The sequence below is a fragment of the Aethina tumida genome, chromosome 6, assembly GCF_024364675.1.
Source record: "Aethina tumida isolate Nest 87 chromosome 6, icAetTumi1.1, whole genome shotgun sequence".
Taxonomy (NCBI): Eukaryota; Metazoa; Arthropoda; class Insecta; order Coleoptera; family Nitidulidae; genus Aethina; species Aethina tumida.
Window position 1 is genome coordinate 9,838,236 of NC_065440.1, and position 26,599 is coordinate 9,864,834.

The window sequence follows — 26,599 nt, forward strand, 5'->3', positions numbered from 1 at the left end:
CACATATATTAATTTGGAACCACCTGTAAATAAAGGTGTACTGAGAACATCTAACTGGGATATGAAAATGACGTTCTTCATTTGGTTTATTTTACTACTTTATTGTAACGTATAAATAAAAATTAGGCTAAAACTGAACATAATTATCAATTATCCTTTTAAGAAAAAGAAAAAATTAATTTACATTTAATAATGATTCAACCACATTGTAAAAATCTACTATGGTTGGCCTATTTTGTGGATTGGGTGATAATGCTTTCATAACAATCTGAAATATGTTGCCTGGACATCTTTCTGACTTAGAAACCTTCCTATATAATAAATGATTGAATTATTTATGGTATATTGATAAATATTTCTATACGTACTCTAACTCAGACATCAAATAAGATTTTTTTGCGGATTCTTTGACATTAGGAGACAACAAAACTTCCATCATCAAATACGCTAAGCTGTAAATGTCGCTTGCATACGAAAATACTTGGTACTCAAAGGCCTCCTTTGGACAATGATAACTCTGAACAAATTTCTAAAATATATGTACAATAAGCAAATCAACAACCTTAATGGTGCTAATGATATTTTGTTAAGTAATTGTAATATGAAAATACCCCTTTCTGAATATATACTAGTGAATTGCCTAAATAAACAGCATTTTCCAAATCTCCAATCCTACATCTATAGTTATCATCAACAAATACATTTGAAATTTCCAAATCTCTGTGAATGAACTTTTTGCCATGGATGTATTTGAGTCCATTAATTACATCATAAATATATTTGAATAGTTGATTTGTGCTTTGCATTGTCTAGAACATTTGTATTTGTTTATTCATTAAATAATTAAATGATTCAATTTAACACTTACAGTGCACACATTCTGCAAAGTTCCATTTCTCATGTACTCAGTGAGAATTATACCATGTTCCAAATTAAGGCCAATAACAGGCATGACATTCGGATGGGTTAGGGCACGCATCGCAGAAACTTCCGTCTCGACTACGTCGAACTCCCACAACTTCATTTTAACAGCCACCTCAATTATGTGAGTGCCTCTGTTAAGTGTACCAAAAACAATAACATTGTGTATGCTTGAATCCAAAATTTTGTCAGTGATAAACAAGTTGTCCAATTTAAACAGTTTTTCTTGTAAACAAGTGGGAAGGGCTGCTGTAAGTGACAATTTGGTTGATAAAATTTATCCAATTTAGTTACCCAATACTTACTTTCATATTTAATTCTTAATAATTCATGTTGATTGTCTGCAATGGTGCATTGCTTGGTGATGTCACTAGAAATATTTATTTAATTAATGACAAATAAATTTGTCTCAATATATTTTAATAAACAACGTACCTCTTGATGTGAGCAAGTATTCTTTTCCCCTTTTTTATACTGCCAGAAACCTGCTTATAATATAATTTCCTATGATATTCCGGATTATCATATATGACACCTAGAAGAGTTTTCATCATACAGTAGCACCGAGGTGGTGTCTGGTTTTGCCCGTTTGGGTATGCCATCTTATTTCTATATTTCACTAAAACTAGTTGGACAATATATGTTAAATATAAAGGTGGAAATAATTTCGACAAAAATTAATTAACTTACGTGTTATGTGATTTGAATGACAAGCTACTATTCAGTGTCTAACTTCACGGACACGTACTGCCAACTGCCTCGAATTGCGACTCACAATTTGCGTGTTGGTAGGTAGGGCTTTTACAGTGGACCTATCAACCAGACATAGGCAGTGGCGTTTCACGTAGGTTACTAAATTAAAAAATTTATTCAATTATTATTACAGCAACTATTTAAGGCCTTAAAAATTTTTGGTTATAACTTTTATTTTTATTATGAATTGTAAAAATAATATTACTTTTGTTGTTTTATGCAGCATTCCATAAAATGCTACATATACAGGGTGTTTCATAACTTATCCGAAATTGTTTAGCATTTCTAAATAATAAGTTGATTTTGCTTTTACACATAAACTAGACGAGTTAGTGTGATTCGCCATTTCACCCATTTAGCCCAATGTAACTTATGATATGGGAAAGTTTTTCCTTAATAACAAGTATCGACTTAATGGCGTTAAATAATGGTAATCTTAATGGCGAATGTTATATTTGGGACATTAGTTCCATTAATTTTTCACTTTTTTATATTATAAATAATGATTTCTTTAGAATAATTCGAAAGGAAACACACTTTATGTAAATAAATGGTTTATATGTCTATATTTTCCATTTTCATAAAGAAATTATAATACTCAATTATAGTTGTTGGGGTATATTAATTTTTTGGAGCGGTGTATTTAGTATTTTAAAATATTGGCGTTTGTATGCCTTCTTTTTTATGTATTTCAAGATTTCAAAATGTAAATGTTTTCCCATGATTAAATGAACACATTAATTCAGTTAAAATATTTTTTAAAAACAAAATTATTTATAATTAAATTAACATAATTCGCCGCCACTGTCTATGCATGTTTTCCTAGTGTTTTTTTATTTTTTTTTTCTGATCGTGATTGGTAACTTGAAAACATCTTTTGGCGGTAAAGTTTTGAAATACGTATGGTTATTTTTTAAGTAGTTTTTCCTTCGAAAATGTATTTCCATACATCAGAACTTATTGAAATCGTAATAAAAATTTATGTAGAGGTTTTATTCCACTGAACCACAAAACTTTAGCTTATTTATGTCAAAATCTTGATGTTTGGCCACTTTGCACACTAAATATAATAATAAATTTTTAAAAATTTAACATTTGAAAATAAAGGCAATTGGAAACATATGTAACTTTAGAATGGAATAATAAATAAATCAGTTACTTGATACATAAATCATACAGTAGGAAAATCGTTTGACCCGTCTGAACTTAGAGAAAGGCGTTATGCATGACAGAGGCAGTAGAAGTTTGCCCTAAGAATTACTATCTTTATTGTACATGTTGTCTCTTTCGGGATTCAGATGGATCAAACACTTTTCGTACTGTATATGTAATAGACATTTATAGTTCCGGTTTAGAATCTATAAGCAACATTGAGAATGTAAATATTAAATTGGATATGTATAATACATATAATATATTATATTGTATGAAAAATAATTAATTATATATTCAAAATAATCTTGTTTCACAGATCATTTTAATGTAGAAATCAGTTTTAATGTTGAGGAAACTTTATGTTTGGCAACAATGTGATTTAGGCCAGATTTGTAAAAGTACCAGATTGATGTTTTTACTTTAAAGGTTATAAATTTATCTTAACTTTAACTTAACTGGACTGAAAAGTTCGTAGGCTAGCATAGAAAAAATCTTTTTTTTTTTATAGAATTTGATTTTATTATTCAAGGGTGTCCTTTCAGATCGATATACTTATTCCAACGATTTTTCAACTTTTTGATCCTTTTTTTATTGATGAGCCAACTTTTGATGTTTGGGAAGAGATAATAGTTCGATGGAGCTAAATCTGACGAATAAGGTGGATGGGGAAGCAATTGGAGTCTTATATCGATGCTCTTGTGTGCCGGCACATTGTCTTGCAAAAACATTTTTTTTTTTCGCTTCATGTGAGGCCGTTTCGCAGCCATTTCTGACTTCAATTGCTCCAATAATGCGCAGTAATACCCGATGTTGATGAGTTTTTATTTTTCGAGATAGTCCACGAAGATTAATCTAACTCATTCATTGGGTAATCTTTATTTGCATTGCACCTCACGAGGAAGCAATATATTTGATTAGATCCTTGATCCTGAAGATGTCTTCAGACGGTGGTAAAATAAAAAAAAAGAGAACATTAAGAAATTTCAAATATTAATACTAAAAGTTCTAAGTTTTCACTTCTATCCACAGTCTCTACAACTGTCAGTTTTTTTTTGTTTTAATTGATTGTTTTTTATTATAAAATATATTTCAAATATAAAATATTCCTATTTGTAATTTTTATGAAATATTTTCTAAATTTATTTAATAATGACAATACAGTCTAATCGTGAATTATCTCATAAATCCAAAATTGTAAAAGAATCCTGGAAGTTATACCTTGTCTAATGGATTTCGTTGACATCCGATATATTTGACAATAGATATTTTATACATCGAGTGAAAACCGTTAAATATATACGTATAATAATAAATATTATGATGTTAATGTTTATAATGTATTTTATTGACCGGATACTGAGAAATAACAAGGAAAGTGAGATTTTTAAACACAAAATCTCATATTGAGTAATATTTAGAATCAATTAATCAAAAAATTTAAGGTTTTAAACAAGATTCCATAATCAACAAACTTAACGTTTATCACTTTCCTATCTCAAGTGAATCCAGACAAGTGATAGACAGGAAAGTGATAATTTTGTGGATTTTTACTAATAATACGAAAACGTTGTAATTGAATGCAGTTGATTTAAAGAATGGCGTCTCCCTGTGTTAAATTCCCTATACAAACGCCTATTTCAAATTTTGGGTGTGAATTAACAAATGTTTGATCTTTGACATGACATAGTTTTAAAGTCGTAATATTATTTAATAACAAAGTTATTGATGGTCAAACTTAGGTCATTTTCTACCATTTTTGTACAGCAAATAACTCAAAAAATAAAGAATATTTTGGTAAATGAAATATGTCCTGTCAAAGCTTAGATATTTAACAAGACTGTACGGTGACAATTATCCGAGAAAAATATTGCGTTTTTTAGATTTGGTCCAAATTAGCAAAATAATAAAATTTCATACGTAAACCGAATAATTATAGAAATCTGTAATTATAAGTGATTGTGGCAGAGGAAGGGGGGTATGTCATGAGTTCCACTCATTATTCATAGATGGCCTATTGACTGGACGTATTCAGGGAAATTTGTACATTTTTATACCAGTTATTATAGCAATAAAATTTAGAAACTATGATTCATAATACTACTAATTTCAGAAATACAAATTGGCCACATGTAAGAATGCCATTGACATGTGAGTCTGTATTACACAAGAAATTCAAAAATAATATATTTTTTTAAAAAAATATTGACAATTGATTATTCATCATTAATCAAATTGGTAAAGTTTCAAAATCCGTTACTCTAAGGAATATTTTTAGCGCATGCGTCAACTTGATTTGAAATCGTCTATTTCGGAGATTTTAGACAGCATAGTTGCCAGATTTCATTTTTAACGAAATATGTAGAGAAATGATTTTTAGAAAAATATATATGTAATTTATTGTTTTTCATGTATGACTTATATTATTTATGTGGTTAAATTCGAAAAGAGATAAAATTCAAATCACTTTATTAATTAGCTTATTCATTTTTTATTTACTCTATATTTCTTTAGTAGTTTAACTATCTAATTAAAAGTTCTTTATTAAATAATTAGGTAAATTTTCAAAGGTAAATTAGGTAAATTTACAACATTAATATAAAATTAACAATAAAGATATATTTATATATTTTATAATAAAAAACATAATCAATTAAAACAAAAAAATCTATTCCACTGGATATTGCTCCCTAATACAATTTAAAATGCTCATAAACATATTATGATTTTTAAATTTATTTCTCCATATGAATTCGTGGAGGTACGATGGAAACAGATCTTCCGAGGAACAGTCATGGTCTATGTAACTTGAAAAAAATTGTTCAATGCAAATATAGTATAAATTTATTAATAAATTGGAATAAATTAAAAAATAATAAAAATTAAAAACATTTTTAATTAAATACAATACAATTATCTATATAGTAAAATATATTAATTAATTAACGACCCATATCAATAAATTAAGATTGTACAAAAAATAAATAAATGCAGCACACAAATAATCTATAAAGTAAGATAACTTAAAATATGACTGCTAACAAATTAAAAATAATCTTACTAAAGGAATAAAAGTAAAATATTTCAAAAATGAGAAAGATCTATAAAGTAAAATATATTAAATGAGCATACAAATAAATTAAGAAAGTAATTAGCAGAAGAATAGGAATAATATATTGTTTTTAAAAACGCCATGAGAATATAATCTGTAAAGTATAATATTTTAATAATGAGCATAATCATCAAATTAGAAGAAATAATATACTTACCAAAAAAATAAAAAGTATAATACATACACAACAACACAACAATAATTCAACCATAAAAAATGATTCGAATATTTTGACCGTTGCAAACCGACAACACTGCACTTCAAAATGTTCAAGAAGCGCGAAATCAGCGCCTCACGACGCATGCGCTACATAATGTTCCTTAGAGTGACGGATTCTGCAACTTTACCATCAAATTTATGTTATGTAAATATATATTTTAATCTCATTATTTAAATAGTAATTTTTAACCTGGAAATCTAAACAGGAAATTCTGCGGTAAAGTTGCAGAATCGGTCACTCTAAGGAATATTTGTAGCGCATGCGTCAACTGGATTTGAAATCGTCTGTTTCGGAGATTTTAGACAGCATAGTTGCCAGATTTCATTTTTAACGAAATATGTAGAGAAATGATTTTTAGAAAAATATATATGTAATTTATTATGTTTTTCATGTATGACTATGTATATTATTTATATGGTTGAATTCGAAAAGAGATAAAATTCAAATCACTTTATTAATTAGTATATTCATTTTTTATTTACTCTATATTTCTTTGGTAGTTTAACGATCTAATTAAAAGTTCTTTATTAAATAATTAGGTAAATTTACAAAGGTAAATTAGGTAAATTTACAACATTAATATAAAATTAACGAAAAAGATATATTTATATATTTTGTAATAAAAAACATAATCAATTAAAACAAAAAAATCTATTCCACTGGATATTGCTCCCTAATACAATTTAAAATGCTCATAAACATATTATGATTTTTAAATTTATTTCTCCATATGAATTCGTGGAGGTACGATGGAAACAGATCTTCCGAGGAACAGTCATGGTCTATGTAACTTGAAAAAAATTGTTCAATGCAAATATAGTATAAATTTATTAATAAATTGGAATAAATTAAAAAATAATAAAAATTAAAAACATTTTTAATTAAATACAATACAATTATCTATATAGTAAAATATATTAATTAATTAACGACCCGTATCAATAAATTAAGATTGTACAAAAAAATAATAAATGCAGCACACAAATAATCTATAAAGTAAGATAACTTAAAATATGACTGCTAACAAATTAAAAATAATCTTACTAAAGGAATAAAAGTAAAATATTTCAAAAATGAGAAAGATCTATAATGTAAAATATATTAAATGAGCATACAAATAAATTAAGAAAGTAATTAGCAGAAGAATAGGAATAATATATATATATATATTTAAAAACGCCATGAGAATATAATCTGTAAAGTATAATATTTTAATAATGAGCATAATCATCAAATTAGAAGAAATAATATACTTACCAAAAAAATAAAAAGTACATACACAACAACACAACAATAATTCAACCATAAAAAATGATTCGAATATTTTGACCGTTGCAAACCGACAACACTGCACTTCAAAATGTTCAAGAAGCGCGAAATCAGCGCCTCACGACGCATGCGCTACATAATGTTCCTTAGAGTGACGGATTCTGCAACTTTACCATCAAATTTATGTTATATAAATATATATTTTAATCTCATTATTTAAATAGTAATTTTTAACCCGGAAATCTAAACAGGAAATTCTGCGGTAAAGTTGCAGAATCGGTCACTCTAAGGAATATTTGTAGCGCATGCGTCAACTGGATTTGAAATCGTCTGTTTCGGAGATTTTAGACAGCATAGTTGCCATATTTCATTTTTAACGAAATATGTAGAGAAATGATTTTTAGAAAAATATATATGTAATTTATTATGTTTTTCATGTATGACTATGTATATTATTTATGTGGTTGAATTCGAAAAGAGATAAAATTCAAATCACTTTATTAATTAGTATATTCATTTTTTATTTACTCTATATTTCTTTGGTAGTTTAACGATCTAATTAAAAGTTCTTTATTAAATAATTAGGTAAATTTACAAAGGTAAATTAGGTAAATTTACAACATTAATATAAAATTAACGAAAAAGATATATTTATATATTTTGTAATAAAAAACATAATCAATTAAAACAAAAAAATCTATTCCACTGGATATTGCTCCCTAATACAATTTAAAATGCTCATAAACATATTATGATTTTTAAATTTATTTCTCCATATGAATTCGTGGAGGTACGATGGAAACAGATCTTCCGAGGAACAGTCATGGTCTATGTAACTTGAAAAAAATTGTTCAATGCAAATATAGTATAAATTTATTAATAAATTGGAATAAATTAAAAAATAATAAAAATTAAAAACATTTTTAATTAAATACAATACAATTATCTATATAGTAAAATATATTAATTAATTAACGACCCGTATCAATAAATTAAGATTGTACAAAAAAATAATAAATGCAGCACACAAATAATCTATAAAGTAAGATAACTTAAAATATGACTGCTAACAAATTAAAAATAATCTTACTAAAGGAATAAAAGTAAAATATTTCAAAAATGAGAAAGATCTATAATGTAAAATATATTAAATGAGCATACAAATAAATTAAGAAAGTAATTAGCAGAAGAATAGGAATAATATATATATATATTTAAAAACGCCATGAGAATATAATCTGTAAAGTATAATATTTTAATAATGAGCATAATCATCAAATTAGAAGAAATAATATACTTACCAAAAAAATAAAAAGTACATACACAACAACACAACAATAATTCAACCATAAAAAATGATTCGAATATTTTGACCGTTGCAAACCGACAACACTGCACTTCAAAATGTTCAAGAAGCGCGAAATCAGCGCCTCACGACGCATGCGCTAGATAATGTTCCTTAGAGTGACCGATTCTGCAACTTTACCAATTCTGCTTATTGTTCACTATAATATATTACAATACAATTTTCATTATCTGATAAAATAAAATCAAAACACTTTTTATATAAAATATTTTTTGATGTAAAATTACAGTAAACTAATGCGTAAACCTTGTAATTTGAATGGAATTTATAGGAATTTAAGTGACACAAATTATTTTAAAAATTAATATTCTATTAAATTGAGATTTTTTTGTTCTCTTTTCCTGCGCTTCTCTGATGTAGGGTGGATCAAAACATTTTAAATTTCGCCCTCTTCTATTTAATAGTATCTCTTGTCCTAGACAATTAAAATAGAATCTTCCTAATTTCGTAAGCATTTTGTTGATTCAAAAATTCGTCTTTATGAATTACTTCAACGAGAAGTTTATTTTTTGAACCTGAATATACAATAAAATAGCACAGATTAGTTCCAATAATATTTAATTTAACTTATATCTGAAAGTAATATTCTATAAGTTCTATATTATAATCGTCTCATAAGAACACTTGACTTCCACAATTTCGTCTTCAGATATAATTCCTGAAAATATAAAAATTTAATTATAACAATACACAATATAATTTATAAATATCCATGAAGAACATCTACAAATAAACCAGCAGGCTTTACAATTTTACTGTATTCTTCTTCAAATTTTTTTATTGCTAACGAATCATTAATTTTCTCATATTTCGTAGCTTCTGTAGAAAAATTATTAATTTTTTTTACTTTATTGTCACAAGATTCTTTTAATTTTAACATCTCCAAAATTTGAAACACTAAGCCGGTGCATTTATTAATAATAAATTGGGTTGTTAAATTGTCAGTTGCTTTTCATTTATTTAAATTGTTCTTTTTTAGTAATTTTAAATTGATCTAATATCATTTAAAATAAATTGTGAACATTGGGTAGATTCGTTATACTTCTCATCTCGTTCTAAAAGATTATCCACAATATATGATCCTATTTTCTTCCGTTTCCTGTTTCTTAGTTTAAGTAAATGTAAAGTTTTGATTATTTTTTCTTAGACCAAGAAGCAAATTTACGCGTTTTTGGCATTTTCTAAAATTAATATTGCTTTTATTTTATTATTATATATTATAATATATTATAATATATTATAATATATAATCATACATGCTTCTTTGATTATAAATTTCATATTAAAATTATGTGTCACTTTCCAATTTTATAAAGTCTAAGTTAATTTAACTACATAATACAAAGACAAGTTATGTAACAACAGGAAAAATAATATTTTAGTTGAACCAATAATATGAACAAAAAAAAAACTATATATGTATATATATATACAAAAAAGAACTATCATATTTATTTTAGATACACTAAAGTCTATTTAAAATTAACATAATACATTCCTGAAATAAATCAATCTTTATTCATAATTTCATGGGGAGAAAAACCAACAATAAATAATGAACACGGAATACAAATCCATCCAGACGCTTCCAATGGAAAACCAAGCACACAAAAATATGAAATAATATCAAAATTGTGACAGAAACAAGTAAAAGTTAATTAATTAATTGATGACATGAATTAACAAATATACATAACACATACGAAACAATAATACAGCAATATAAAATAAAAAATTGAATAAAAAACTTACCTTTAAAAGTTTTTAACAAATTACACTTTGTCTGACCACTAAAATAAGACTAATTTGTTTCTCTGCTTGAAACTGATGTTTTTTCAACCACCAAAACTGAACTAAAATTTCTAAGTCAAGTACTACCCGGAACAGAAAAATTCCATCTGTTTTGTTATTACATTTCACTTAAATTTCGACATATAAAATTATATGCAGGTTACATGCACTGATTTGTATAACTCATCACTCTGAGGGTGCGAAAGTAAGAGTATGAAGTAAATACAAATTCAGAGCTAGGGTCACTGATATCATTTTTTTTTTAATTAATAATAGATATTAAATCGGCTTCCGTATTTGTATATCGTATTTATTATATTTGTTTATATGATAAAATGTGATTGGTTTACAACTAACTATACGACAAAGTATGACAAAACTTATTAGCAGTAATAAAAAGTTAATAACTGTATACGTTATTATATTTTTAATATATATTATTGTATTAAATATTAATTTTATATAATTTTTATTAATAAAAATATATTAAGAATTCATTACTATTATAAATTTCATAATCTATTTATAACTAGTAAATTCACTATATGTATGAGATCTCATCAGAAGTCCAAATATTGTTTATGTAAACCCCATCTGGGGTTGATAAGTTCCTAACCAAGACTGTCTGATTAGCAACTGTTCAAGCGACAATGTATCAGAAATGCAGTAACAGTGCTCATTATTTAATTTGTTGGTGTTCTTCAGATGTTTTAGCTGACAGAAATGTGATACACACACACAATTTGTGTTGCTTCCATTTTATGATAAAAAAATCGAATAAAAATAGGGAGACACGCATTAAAATAAATTGCTTTATGTAATCGTAGTTTAGATAAAATATGAGGACTCGAAATCTAAACTAAACAAAATTGTTTACTTGAAAGTATAACGTATGACATAATGTGTCAATGATGCTTTTCCAGTTTAATTTCTATACAAATTTAGTTGGTTTCTGATTTATTTTTAAAGTGAAAACTTCTCTAGCCGCGTTGTGCACTTTTTGGTAAGGAAAAATCTTATGGGTTTGTGTCACCAACATGGTCGTCCTTATTTTGTTAGTAAATTTAGACGAAAGAAAGAAATTGTTGATTTGGCTGGTAACCTACCGAGGACCAGAACTAAGCCGGAAATGAGTTTGACGCTAATATCTATGCTGTCTATTACTGTTTTGAAAGTGGAGGGTTCATAGAGGAGAATACCGTCTGAAAGGAATCTCTATATAGAAATTTTTTCTTCTTATTTAAATCGAAAATCTAGTTGGAAATGGTAAAAAAAAATACCGTGAAAGTTACAGCTCTTAATATTAATATTAAGTGGTCACTTACAGTTTTTTGATATATTCATTTTTTCAAATGTTATTTAACATTAAAGTTGGATTGATTTAAAATTTTGACATTTTTCTCATTTTCTGACGCAACCATCAATTTTATGGGAAAAATTTATATGACATTTTTTGTAGACAATTCAATTTCCTATAATTTATTTTCGAAAAAGTTTTTGATATTTTTTACAGATCATAAGTTATCTGCAGAAAACTAAAAATTTTATTAAATAAATATAATTTTACTGCTTAAAATTAAGCATTTTATTTAAATAAATAGATTTTTACTAAAAAAATTGATTGTTTATTATAATCAAAATAGTATATATCGTTACACTAACAGACTTTTACTACAATTTGGCAATTTTTTTCTGTATTCACTTATAACTAGCAATAAGTATTGTAATTGCTCTTCATTTTTTGTGAAACACTTATTGCTAGTTATAAGTGAATACAGAAAAAAATTGACATATTATAGTAAAAGTCTGTTAGTGTAACGATATAAACTAATTTGATTATAATAAACAATCAATTTTTTTAGTAAAAATCTATTTATTTAAATAAAATGTTTAATTTTAAGCAGTAAAATAATTTATTTAATAAAATTTTTAGTTTTCTGCAGCAACTTATGATCTGTAAAAAATATCAAAAACTTTATAAATATAGGAAATTGAATTGTCTACAAAAAATGTCATATAAATTTTTTCCATAAAGTTGATGGTTGCGTCAGAAAATGAGAAAAATGTCAAAATTTTAAATCAATCCAACTTTAATGTTAAATAACTTTTGAAAAAATGAATTTATCAAAAAACTGTAAGAGACATTTTTTGTAGAACGTTAAATTTTCTATAAAAATCTGTTTTGATCATTTTGAAATATTATCTATAACGAGAGTTAAAAAATTTCAAAATCCAAGAGAACACCGTTCCCGTGTTATTTAAACAGGAAATTAAAATATTAATATTAAAAGCTGTAACTTTCACAGTATTTTTTACCATTTCCAACAAGATTTTCGATATATATATATATATATATATATATATATATATATATATAGGGGGTAAGTTTAGAAGGTAAATTTTCCAAATAATCGTTCAAGATCAACTTACTTGTTTTTTATACCGTCAACAAAAGTGTGTAAACTAAAAATTAGCCTTTCCTAACAAATAATAATAGATTTATTGTATTTTTGGATAGGTGAAATCTCGTGCGTTTGCGTCACCGACATGCTTATACCAGTATATCTGTAGCTATACAATTGACGCATAGTTCTTTGTATATCTTATAAGTGAAATTGAATGGATTTAGTGAAAAATTTATTTAAATATGTCCAATTATCGAAAACTCAGTACTACAAAACATAAAACGACAATCGATGACTCTTTTACACGATACTTAGATAAATTTTGAATAAAACATTTTCAATTCTTACTTTAGCTACCATAAGCCTATTGTATCTTGTTTAGAACAAAAGGAAATAATTGAAAGTACAAAAAGTCTAAGTATTGTTGAAATTAGTGATGACAATGATGCAAACAATTAAAATAATGTTAAAAATCACCTGATTTTTAACATTATTTTACAAATACTAACTATAAATAATACAATTGTATATTAATTGTTATTTCAATTGAATTGTATTTATATTTTGTCATAATCTTGTACAGCCTGTAATATATTTAAATTATAATAAAAACCATATAAACATGCATAAAATTGTTGCTCAGAGTCTCAATATTATGAAATTTCAAATTTTAATACTAAAAGTTCTAAGTGTTCACTGCCAACTATAAATTTTTAAATAATGTGTCAATGATGCTTTTCCAGTTTAATTTCAATACAAATTTGCTTTGTTTCATTGCAGACATTTTCAATTTGTATATTTTAAGAATTTTCGTAAAATGTCACTAGTCATATAAATGACATAAATTGAAGTAAACTGTCGATTTTTATGCAGTAATGGATTAAATTTAAACCTAAACACTTCAAATATTATATCTATATTATAAAAATATGATTTATTATGTAATTACACCAATTATATAAAAAACCAAGTTTCCAGAATGTGAATTTGAAATTTTACTTGTAAAATATTTTGAAACAAGTATTTTCCTACTACAATTAAGAATTTAAACTAAGCTTTCATTAATTGCTTACATAGTTTCTAATTATTCACAAGTGTTTCTATTATTTTGAATTTTAATACTTTAATTGCTTTATGTAATCGTAGTTTAGATAAATAGGGAGCTCTAAATCAAACTTCAAAATAGTTAATTTTTAAAATTAATTTATTTCTTATATTTTCCTTAAAATAAAATGCTTTAATTTCTTTTCGGTTAAACTGTGAGATGGTGAGGATTGTCCAGTTTAATTCAGATACAAATTTGTTTAGTTTCGTTGTAGACATTTTTAAGGGGTCTTAATTCAATTCGTACATTTTGAATATTTGTATCAAATAATTTTCTTGAAAACAATTTAAAAAATATTCCAATATTATGTTAATAGGAATATTATAAATTAAAATAATTGATTTTTTGTTTTTTTCTGGATATCTTAGTTGGAGGAACGTTCATAATCCTGACCATTGCAAACATTTACCACAACAGTTGATGGTAAAATTTGTATCTACCATTCAATAATGTTTATCTAATTTACTCGGTTTATAACAGTAATGGATTAGATTTATAACTAAATTACATGTTTTAGTGCCACTTGATAATTTATAATATTCAAATAAAAACTTGTGTTCTTTCATAGTACTATCCAAAACTATATTTTTTCTAAGAAACGGAAAATTAAAGAAGAGAATTAAATAGAGCCTTTCCCAAATTTACCCTTGTAACCCGGAGTTTCAGAATTAAAAAAAAGTACGGATTTCAGACCAGTCTGAAGTTAGTGTTAAGTTTATTATTTAATAACCTTTTTGTTGTTTGGCATTGCTTATTGGGGGTTGAATTTTTTACAATCTTGAAACATTAGTAACTTTCTCTTTATTAAAGAATTAATCTGATCAGAATAATAGATTTGATTTTAAAAAGAAAGTTACACATTAAATAACGTATCAGGATCTGCATTAATTTGAATTTCCAAAACTTCTTCAGTTCAGTTCAGTTCAGTCTGAAATCTGTGTTATGTTTACTATATAATAATTCTTTTGTTATTTGACTTTGATGATTCAGAGTCGAGATTTTTAAAATCTTGACACATTAGTAACTGATCTGATCAGTTCAATTGATAGATTTGTTTTTAACATGAAAGTTACGTAACTTGTTGTTATGTATCTATTACTGTTAGTACTAATATTAGAGCTGTTTCTAACTTCATAGCACCATCCAAAACCAAAGTTATATTTTTAACTAAGAATTAGGAGAATTAAATAATGCCTTTCCCAACTTTACTTTTGTTTCAGAATTAAAAAAAGTACGGATTTCAGACCAGTCTGAAATTAGTGTTAAGTTTATTATGTAATAACCTTTTTGTTGTTTGGCATTGCATATTGGGGGTTGAATTTTTCACAATCTTGAAACATTTATAACTTTCTCTTTAATAAAGAATTAATCTGATCAGATTAATAGATTTGATTTTAAAATGAATGTTACACATTAAGTAACGTATCAGGATCTGCATTAATTTGAATTTCCAAAACTTCTTCAGTTCAGTTCAGTTCAGATCAGTCTGAAATCAGTGTTATGTGTACTATCTAATAACTTCTTTGTTATTTGACTTTGATGATTCAAAGTTGAGATTTTTGAAATCTTGACACATTAGTAACTGATCAGTTCAATTGATAGATTTGTTTTTAACAGGAAAGTTACGTAACTTGTTGTTATGTATCTATTACTGTTAGTACTAATATTAGAGCTGTTTCTAACTTCATAGCACCATCCAAAACCAAAGTTATATTTTTCACTAAGAATTAGGAGAATTAAATAATGCCTTTCCCAACTTTACTTTTGTTTCAGAATTAAAAAAAGTACGGATTTCAGACCAGTCTAAAATTAGTGTTAAGTTTATTATGTTTCAGAATTAAAAAAAGTACGAATTTCAGACCAGTCTGAAATTAGTGTTAAGTTTATTATGTAATAACCATTTTGTTGTTTGGCATTACTTATTGGGGGTTGAACTTTTTACAATCTTGAAACATTAGTAACTCTCTCTTTATTAAAGAATTAATCTGATCAGAATAATAGATTTGATTTTAAAAAGAAAGTTACACATTAAGAACGTATCAGGATCTGCATTAATTTGAATTTCCAAAACTTCTTCAGTTCAATTCAGTTCAGTTCAGTCTGAAATCTGTTTAATGTTTAATATATAATAATTCTTTTGTTATTTGACTTTGCTCATTCAGAGTTGAAATTTTTAAAATCTTGACACATTAGTAACTGATCTGATCAGTTCAATTAATAGATTTGTTTTTAACATGAAACTTACGTAACTTGTTGTTATGTATCTGTTACTAATATTACTAATATTATGGTTGTTTAACTAACTTCATAGCACTATCAAAAACCAAAGTTATATTTTTCACTAAGAAGTGGGAGAATTAAATAATGCCTTTCCCAACTTTACTTTTGTTTCAGAATTAAAAAAAGTACGGATTTCAGACCAGTCTGAAATTAGTGTTAAGTTTATTATGTAATAACCTTTTTGTTGTTTGACATTGCTTATGGAGGGTTGAATTTTTTACAATCTTGAAACATTAGTAACTTTCTCTTTATTAAAGAATTAATCTGATCAGATTAATAGATTTGATTTTAAAAACAAAGTTACACATTAAGTAACGTATCAGGATCTGCATTAATTTGAATTTCCAAAACTTCTTCAGTTCAGTTCAGTTCAGATGAGTCTGAAATCTGTGTTATGTTTAGTATATAATAATTCTTTTGTTATTTGACTTTGCTCATTCAGAGTTGAAATTTTTAAAATCTTGACACATTAGTAACTGATCTGATCAGTTCAATTAATAGATTTGTTTTTAACATGAAAGTTACGTAACTTGTTGTTATGTATCTGTTACTAATATTACTAATATTATAGTTGTTTAAGTAACTTCATAGCACTATCCAAAACGAAAGTTATATTTTTCACTAAGAACTGGGAGAATTAAATAATGAGTTTCCCAACTTTACTTTTGTTTCAGAATTAAAAAAAGTACGGATTTCAGACCAGTCTGAAATTAGTGTTAAGTTTATTATGTAATAACCTTTTGGTTGTTTGGCATTGCTTATTTGGGGTTGAACTTTTTACAATCTTGAAACATTAGTAACTCTCTCTTTATTAAAGAATTAATCTGATCAGAATAATAGATTTGATTTTAAAAAGAAAGTTACACATTAAGAACGTATCAGGATCTGCATTAATTTGAATTTCCAAAACTTCTTCAGTTCAATTCAGTTCAGTTCAGTCTGAAATCTGTTTAATGTTTAATATATAATAATTCTTTTGTTATTTGACTTTGCTCATTCAGAGTTGAAATTTTTAAAATCTTGACACATTAGTAACTGATCTGATCAGTTCAATTAATAGATTTGTTTTTAACATGAAAGTTACGTAACTTGTTGTTATGTATCTGTTACTAATATTACTAATATTATAGTTGTTTAACTAACTTCATAGCACTATCCAAAACGAAAGTTATATTTTTCACTAAGAACTGGGAGAATTAAATAATGCCTTTCCCAACTTTACTTTTGTTTCAGAATTAAAAAAAGTACGGATTTCAGACCAGTCTGAAATTAGTGTTAAGTTTATTATGTAATAACCTTTTTGTTGTTTGGCATTGCTTATTTGGGGTTGAACTTTTTACAATCTTGAAACATTAGTAACTCTCTCTTTATTAAAGAATTAATCTGATCAGAATAATAGATTTGATTTTAAAAAGAAAGTTACACATTAAGAACGTATCAGGATCTGCATTAATTTGAATTTCCAAAACTTCTTCAGTTCAATTCAGTTCAGTTCAGTCTGAAATCTGTTTAATGTTTAATATATAATAATTCTTTTGTTATTTGACTTTGCTCATTCAGAGTTGAAATTTTTAAAATCTTGACACATTAGTAACTGATCTGATCAGTTCAATTAATAGATTTGTTTTTAACATGAAACTTACGTAACTTGTTGTTATGTATCTGTTACTAATATTACTAATATTATAGTTGTTTAACTAACTTCATAGCACTATCAAAAACCAAAGTTATATTTTTCACTAAGAAGTGGGAGAATTAAATAATGCCTTTCCCAACTTTACTTTTGTTTCAGAATTAAAAAAAGTACGGATTTCAGACCAGTCTGAAATTAGTGTTAAGTTTATTATGTAATAACCTTTTTGTTGTTTGACATTGCTTATGGAGGGTTGAATTTTTTCCAATCTTGAAACATTAGTAACTTTCTCTTTATTAAAGAATTAATCTGATCAGATTAATAGATTTGATTTTAAAAACAAAGTTACACATTAAGTAACGTATCAGGATCTGCATTAATTTGAATTTCCAAAACTTCTTCAGTTCAGTTCAGTTCAGATGAGTCTGAAATCTGTGTTATGTTTAGTATATAATAATTCTTTTGTTATTTGACTTTGCTCATTCAGAGTTGAAATTTTTAAAATCTTGACACATTAGTAACTTGTCTGATCAGTTCAATTAATAGATTTTTTTTAACATGAAAGTTACGTAACTTGTTGTTATGTATCTGTTACTAATATTACTAATATTATAGTTGTTTAACTAACTTCATAGCACTATCCAAAACGAAAGTTATATTTTTCACTAAGAACTAGGAGAATTAAATAATGAGTTTCCCAACTTTACTTTTGTTTCAGAATTAAAAAAAGTATGGATTTCAGACCAGTCTGAAATTAGTGTTAAGTTTATTATGTAATAACCTTTTTGTTGTTTGGCATTGCATATTGGGGGTTGAATTTTTCACAATCTTGAAACATTTATAACTTTCTCTTTAATAAAGAATTAATCTGATCAGATTAATAGATTTGATTTTAAAATGAATGTTACACATTAAGTAACGTATCAGGATCTGCATTAATTTGAATTTCCAAAACTTCTTCAGTTCAGTTCAGTTCAGATCAGTCTGAAATCTGTGTTATGTTTACTATATAATAATTCTTTTGTTATTTGACTTTGATGATTCAAAGTTGAGATTTTTAAAATCTTGACACATTAGTAACTGATCAGTTCAATTGATAGATTTGTTTTTAACATGAAAGTTACGTAACTTGCTGTTATGTATCTATTACTATTATTACTAATATTATGGTTGTTTAACTAACTTCATAGCACTATCCAAAACCAAAGTTATATTTTTCACTAAGAGGTGGGAGAATTAAATAATGCCTTTCCCAACTTTACTTTTGTTTCAGAATTAAAAAAAGTACGGATTTCAGACCAGTTTGAAATTAGTGTTAAGTTTATTATGTAATAACCTTTTTGTTGTTTGACATTGCTTATGGAGGGATGAATTTTTTACAATCTTGAAACATTAGTAACTTTCTCTTTATTAAAGAATTAATCTGATCAGAATAATAGATTTGATTTTAAAAAGAAAGTTACACATTAAATAACGTATCAGGATCTGCATTAATTTGAATTTCCAAAACTTCTTCAGTTCAGTTCAGTTCAGATCAGTCTGAAATCTGTGTTATGTTTAGTATATAATAATTCTTTTGTTATTTGACTTTGCTCATTTAGAGTTGAGATTTTTAAAATCTTGACACATTAGTAACTGATCTGATCAGTTCAATTAATAGATTTGGTTTTAACATGAAAGTTACGTAACTTGCTATGTATCTATTACTATTATTATTATAGTTGTTTAAGTAACTTCATAGCACTATCCAAAACCAAAGTTATATTTTTCACTAAGAAGTGGGAGAATTAAATAATGCCTTTCCCAACTTTACTTTTGTTTCAGAATTAAAAAAAGTACGGATTTCAGACTAGTCTGAAGTTAGTGTTAAGTTTATTATGTAATAACCTTTTTGTTGTTTGGCATTACTTATTTGGAATTAAACTTTTTACAATTTTGAAACATTAGTAACTTTCTCTTTATTAAAGAATTAATCTGATCAGAATAATAGATTTGATTTTAAAAAGAAAGTTACACATTAAGTAAACGTATCAGGATCTGCATTAATTTGAATTTCCAAAACTTCTTCAGTTGAGTTCAGTTCAGTCTGAAGTCTGTGTTATGTTTATTATATAATAATTCTTTTGTTATTTGACTTTGCTGATTCAGAGTTGAGATTTTTAAAATCTTGACACATTAGTAACTGATTTGATCAGTTCAATTAATAGATTTGTTTTTAACATGAAAGTTACGTAACTTGCTGTTATGTATCTATTACTATTATTACTAATATTATAGTTGTTTAATTAACTTCATAGCACTATCCAAAATCAAAGTTATATTTTTCACTAAGAAGTGGAAGAATTAAATAATGCCTTTCCCAACTTTACTTTTGTTTCAGAATTAAAAAAAGTACGGATTTCAGACCAGTCTGAAATTAGTGTTAAGTTTATTATGTATTAACCTTTTTGTTGTTTGGCATTGCTTATTGGGGGTTGAATTTTTTACAATCTTGAAACATTAGTAACTTTCTCTTTATTAAAGAATTAATCTGATTAGACTAATAGATTTGATTTTAAAAAGAAAGTTACGCATTAAGTAACCTATCAGGATCTGCATTAATTTGAATTTCCAAAACTTCTTCAGTTCATTTCAGTTCAGATCAGTCTGAAATCAGTGTTATATGTACTATCTAATAACTTCTTTATTATTTGAGTTTGCTGATTTAGAGTTGAGATTTTAAGAATCTTGACACATTAATAATTATATTTTTATTAAAGAACTGATCTGATCAGTTCAATTAATAGATTTGATTTTAATATATAAGTTACAAATTTTAATTTATTTAAATTAGTGTTAAACATATAATATTTTTTTTTGTTATTTGACTTTACTGATTCAGAGGATTAAAAAAAAGTATGAATTTCAGACCAGTCTGAAATTAGTGTTAAGTTTATTATGTAATAACCTTTTTGTTGTTTGGCATTGCATATTGGGGGTTGAATTTTTCACAATCTTGAAACATTTGTAACTTTCTCTTTATTAAAGAATTAATCTGATCAGATTAATAGAATTGATTTTAAAAAGAATGTTACACATTAAGTAACGTTTCAGGATCTGAATTAATGTGAATTTCCAAAACTTCTTCAGTTCAGTTCACTTCAGTCTGAAATCTGTGTTATGTTTACTATATAATAATTCTTTTGTTATTTGACTTTGATGATTCACAGTTGAGATTTTTAAAATCTTGACACATTAGTAACTGATCTGATCAGTTCAATTAATAGATTTGTTTTTAACATGAAAGTTAATGAGTTGTACTGAGACATGCATGGCTTGTTGTTATATATCTATTACTATTATTACTAATATTATAGTTGTTTAACTAACATCATAGCACCATCCAAAACCAAAGTTATATTTTTCACTAAGAAGTGGGAGAATTAAATAATGCCTTTCCCAACTTTACTTTTGTTTCAGAATTAAAAAAAGTACGGATTTCAGACTAGTCTGAAATTAGTGTTAAGTTTATTATGTAATAACCTTTTTGTTGTTTGGCATTGCTTATTGGGGGATGAATTTTTTACAATCTTGAAACATTAGTAACTTTCTGTTTATTAAAGAATTAATCTAATCAGATAAATAGATTTGATTTTAAAATGAATGTTACACATTAAGTAACGTATCAGGATCTGCATTAATTTGAATTTCCAAAACTTCTTCAGTTCAGTTCAGTTCAGATCAGTCTGAAATCTGTGTTATGTTTACTATATAATAATTCTTTTGTTATTTGACTTTGATGATTCAAAGTTGAGATTTTTAAAATCTTGACACATTAGTAACTGATCTGATCAGTTCAATTGATAGATTTGTTTTTAACATGAAAGTTACGTAACTTGCTGTTATGTACCTATTACTATTGTTACTAATATTATAGTTGTTTAACTAACTCCAAAGCACTATCCAAAACCAAAGTTATATTTTTCACTAAGAAGTGGGAGAATTAAATAATGCCTTTCCCAACTTTACTTTTGTTTCAGAATTAAAAAAAGTACGGATTTCAGACCAGTCTGAAATTAGTGTTAAGTTTATTATGTAATAACCTTTTTGTTGTTTTTCATTGCTTATTTGGGGTTGAACTTTTTACAATCTTGAAACATTAGTAACTCTCTCTTTATTAAAGAATTAATCTGATCAGAATAATAGATTTGATTTTAAAAATAAAGTTACACATTAAGAACGTATCAGGATCTGCATTAATTTGAATTTCCAAAACTTCTTCAGTTCAATTCAGTTCAGTTCAGTCTGAAATCTGTTTAATGTTTAATATATAATAATTCTTTTGTTATTTGACTTTGCTCATTCAGAGTTGAAATTTTTAAAATCTTGACACATTAGTAACTGATCTGATCAGTTCAATTAATAGATTTGTTTTTAACATGAAAGTTACGTAACTTGTTGTTATGTATCTGTTACTAATATTACTAATATTATAGTTGTTTAACTAACTTCATAGCACTATCAAAAACCAAAGTTATATTTTTCACTAAGAAGTGGGAGAATTAAATAATGCCTTTCCCAACTTTACTTTTGTTTCAGAATTAAAAAAAGTACGGATTTCAGACCAGTCTGAAATTAGTGTTAAGTTTATTATGTAATAACCTTTTTGTTGTTTGGCATTGCATATTGGGGGTTGAATTTTTCACAATCTTGAAACATTTATAACTTTCTCTTTAATAAAGAATTAATCTGATCAGATTAATAGATTTGATTTTAAAATGAATGTTACACATTAAGTAACGTATCAGAATCTGCATTAATTTGAATTTCCAAAACTTCTTCAGTTCAGTTCAGTTCAGATCAGTCTGAAATCTGTGTTATGTTTACTATATAATAATTCTTTTGTTATTTGACTTTGATGATTCAAAGTTGAGATTTTTAAAATCTTGACACATTAGTAACTGATCAGTTCAATTGATAGATTTGTTTTTAACATGAAAGTTACGTAACTTGCTGTTATGTATCTATTACTATTATTACTAATATTATGGTTGTTTAACTAACTTCATAGCACTATCCAAAACCAAAGTTATATTTTTCACTAAGAAGTGGGAGAATTAAATAATGCCTTTCCCAACTTTACTTTTGTTTCAGAATTAAAAAAAGTACGGATTTCAGACCAGTCTGAAATTAGTGTTAAGTTTATTATGTAATAACCTTTTTGTTGTTTGGCATTGCTTATTGGGGGATGAATTTTTTACAATCTTGAAACATTAGTAACTTTCTTTTTATTAAAGAATTAATCTGATCAGATTAATAGATTTGATTTTAAAAAGAAAGTTACACATTAAGTAACGTATCAGGATCTGCATTAATTTGAATTTCCAAAACTTCTTCAGTTCAGTTCAGTTCAGTCTGAAATCTGTGTTATCTTTACTATTTAATAATTCTTTTGTTATTTGACTTTGATGATTCAGAGTTGAGATTTTTAAAATCTTGACACATTAGTAACTGATCTGATTAGTTCAATTAATAGATTTGTTTTTAACATGAAAGTTAAGTAACTTGTTGTTATGTATCTATTACTATTATTACTAACATTATGGTTGTTTAACTAACTTCATAGCACCATTCAAAACCAAAGTTATATTTTTCACTAAGAAGTGGGAGAATTAAATAATGCCTTTCCCAACTTTACTTTTGTTTCAGAATTAAAAAAAGTACGGATTTCAGACTAGTCTAAAATTAGTGTTAAGTTTATTATGTTTCAGAATTAAAAAAAGTACGAATTTCAGACCAGTCTGAAATTAGTGTTAAGTTTATTATGTAATAACCATTTTGTTGTTTGGCATTACTTATTGGGGGTTGAACTTTTTACAATCTTGAAACATTAGTAACTTCCTCTTTATTAAAGAATTAATCTGATCAGGTTAATAGATTTGATTTTAAAAAAAAAGTTACACATTCAGTAACGTATCAGGATCTGCATTAATTTGAATTTCCGAAACTTCTTCAGTTCAGTTCAGTTCAGATCAGTCTGAAATCTGTGTTACGTTTAGTATATAATAATTCTTTTGTTATTTGACTTTGCTCATTCAGAGTTGAGATTTTTAAAATCTTGACACATTGGTAACTGATTTGATCAGTTCAATTAATAAATTTGTTTTTAACATGAAAGTTAAGTAACTTGTTGTTATGTATCTATTACTATTATTACTAATATTATAGTTGTTTAACTAACTTTATAGCACTATCCAAAACCAAAGTTATATTTTTCACTAAGAAGTGGCAGAATTATATAATGCCTTTCCCAACTTTACTTTTGTTTCAGAAATAAAAAAAGTACGGATTCCAGACTAGTCTGAAGTTAGTGTTAAGTTTATTATGTAATAACCTTTTTGTTGTTTGGCATTGCTTATTTGGGGTTGAACTTTTTACAATCTTGAAACATTAGTAACTTTCTCTTTATTAAAGAATTAATGTGATCAGAATAATAGATTTGGTTTTAAAAAGAAAGTTACACATTAAGTAACGTATCAGGATCTGCATTAATTTGAATTTCCAAAACTTCTTCGGTTCAGTTCAGTTCAGATCAATCTGAAATCTGTGTTATGTTTAGTATATAATAATTCTTTTGTTATTTGACATTGCTCATTCAGAGTTGAGATTTTTAAAATCTTGACACATTAGTAACTGATCTGATCAGTTCAATTAATAGATTTGTTTTTAACATGAAAGTTACGTAACTTGCTATGTATCTATTACTATTATTACTAATATTATAGTTGTTTAAGTAACTTCATAGCACTATCCAAAACCAAAGTTATATTTTTCACTAAGAAGTGGGAGAATTAAATAATGCCTTTCCCAACTTTACTTTTGTTTCAGAATTAAAAAAAGTACGGATTTCAGACTAGTCTGAAATTAGTGTTAAGTTTATTATGTAATAACCTTTTTGTTGTTTGGCATTGCTTATTGGGGGATGAATTTTTTACAATCTTGAAACATTAGTAACTTTCTCTTTATTAAAGAATTAATCTGATCAGATTAATAGATTTGATTTTAAAATGAATGTTACACATTAAGTAACGTATCAGGATCTGCATTAATTTGAATTTCCAAAACTTCTTCAGTTCAGTTCAGTTCAGATCAGTCTGAAATCTGTGTTATGTTTACTATATAATAATTCTTTTGTTATTTGACTTTGATGATTCAAAGTTGATTTTTAAAATCTTGACACATTAGTAACTGATCTGATCAGTTCAATTAATAGATTTGTTTTTAACATGAAACTTACGTAACTTGTTGTTATGTATCTGTTACTAATATTACTAATATTATAGTTGTTTAACTAACTTCATAGCACTATCAAAAACCAAAGTTATATTTTTCACTAAGAAGTGGGAGAATTAAATAATGCCTTTCCCAACTTTACTTTTGTTTCAGAATTAAAAAAAGTACGGATTTCAGACTAGTCTAAAATTAGTGTTAAGTTTATTATGTTTCAAAATTAAAAAAAGTACGAATTTCAGACCAGTCTGAAATTAGTGTTAAGTTTATTATGTAATAACCATTTTGTTGTTTGGCATTATTTATTGGGGGGTTGAACTTTTTACAATCTTGACACACTAGTAACTTTCTCTTTATTAAAGAATTAATCTGATCAGATTAATAGATTTGATTTTAAAAAGAAAGTTACACATTAAGTAACGTATCAGGATCTGCATTAATTTGAATTTCCAAAACTTCTTCAGTTCAGTTCAGTTCAGATCAGTCTGAAATCTGTGTTATGTTTAGTATATAATAATTCTTTTGTTATTTGACTTTGCTCATTCAGAGTTGAAATTTTTAAAATCTTGACACATTAGTAACTGATCTGATCAGTTCAATTAATAGATTTGTTTTTAACATGAAAGTTAAGTAACTTGTTGTTATGTATCTATTACTATTATTACTAACATTATGGTTGTTTAACTAACTTCATAGCACCATCCAAAACCAAAGTTATATTTTTCACTAAGAAGTGGGAGAATTAAATAATGCCTTTCCCAACTTTACTTTTGTTTCAGAATTAAAAAAAGTACGGATTTCAGACTAGTCTAAAATTAGTGTTAAGTTTATTATGTCTCAGAATTAAAAAAAGTACGAATTTCAGACCAGTCTGAAATTAGTGTTAAGTTTATTATGTAATAACCATTTTGTTGTTTGGCATTACTTATTGGGGGTTGAACTTTTTACAATCTTGAAACATTAGTAACTTCCTCTTTATTAAAGAATTAATCTGATCAGGTTAATAGATTTGATTTTAAAAAGAAAGTTACACATTCAGTAACGTATCAGGATCTGCATTAATTTGAATTTCCAAAACTTCTTCAGTTCAGTTCAGATCAGTCTGAAATCTGTGTTACGTTTAGTATATAATAATTCTTATGTTATTTGACTTTGCTCATTCAGAGTTGAGATTTTTAAAATCTTGACACATTGGTAATTGATTTGATCAGTTCAATTAATAGATTTGTTTTTAACATGAAAGTTACGTAACTTGTTGTTATGTATCTGTTACTAATATTACTAATATTATAGTTGTTTAACTAACTTCATAGCACTATCCAA

General features: G+C 26.0%; 1 protein-coding gene across 1 annotated transcript; it reads right to left on the minus strand.

Annotated features, from left to right (window-relative positions):
* LOC126264145 (proto-oncogene tyrosine-protein kinase LCK-like) lies at positions 1-1,690 on the minus strand. The gene is made up of 8 exons (XM_049968865.1): positions 1,612-1,690; positions 1,357-1,546; positions 1,227-1,291; positions 869-1,170; positions 612-809; positions 369-529; positions 185-311; positions 1-133 (listed from the first exon to the last, which is right to left on the minus strand). Exons 2-8 carry the CDS (start codon positions 1,521-1,523, stop codon positions 128-130), a joined length of 1,026 nt encoding a protein of 341 aa, XP_049824822.1. The 5' UTR covers positions 1,524-1,546; positions 1,612-1,690; the 3' UTR covers positions 1-127.
* Positions 1,691-26,599: the final 24,909 nt, after the last annotated feature.

What these genes read in the sequence shown, in the direction of transcription:
- LOC126264145 (XM_049968865.1), bottom strand. Translation starts at nt 1,523, where the DNA reads ATGGCATACCCAAACGGGCAAAACCAGACACCACCTCGGTGCTACTGT. An exon ending in ATACTTGCTCACATCAAGAG is followed by an intron (nt 1,292 to 1,356) that starts GTACGTTGTTTA and finishes AAATATTTCTAG; the next exon opens with TGACATCACCAAGCAATGCA. An exon ending in TAGTATATATTCAGAAAGGG is followed by an intron (nt 530 to 611) that starts GTATTTTCATAT and finishes CATATATTTTAG; the next exon opens with AAATTTGTTCAGAGTTATCA.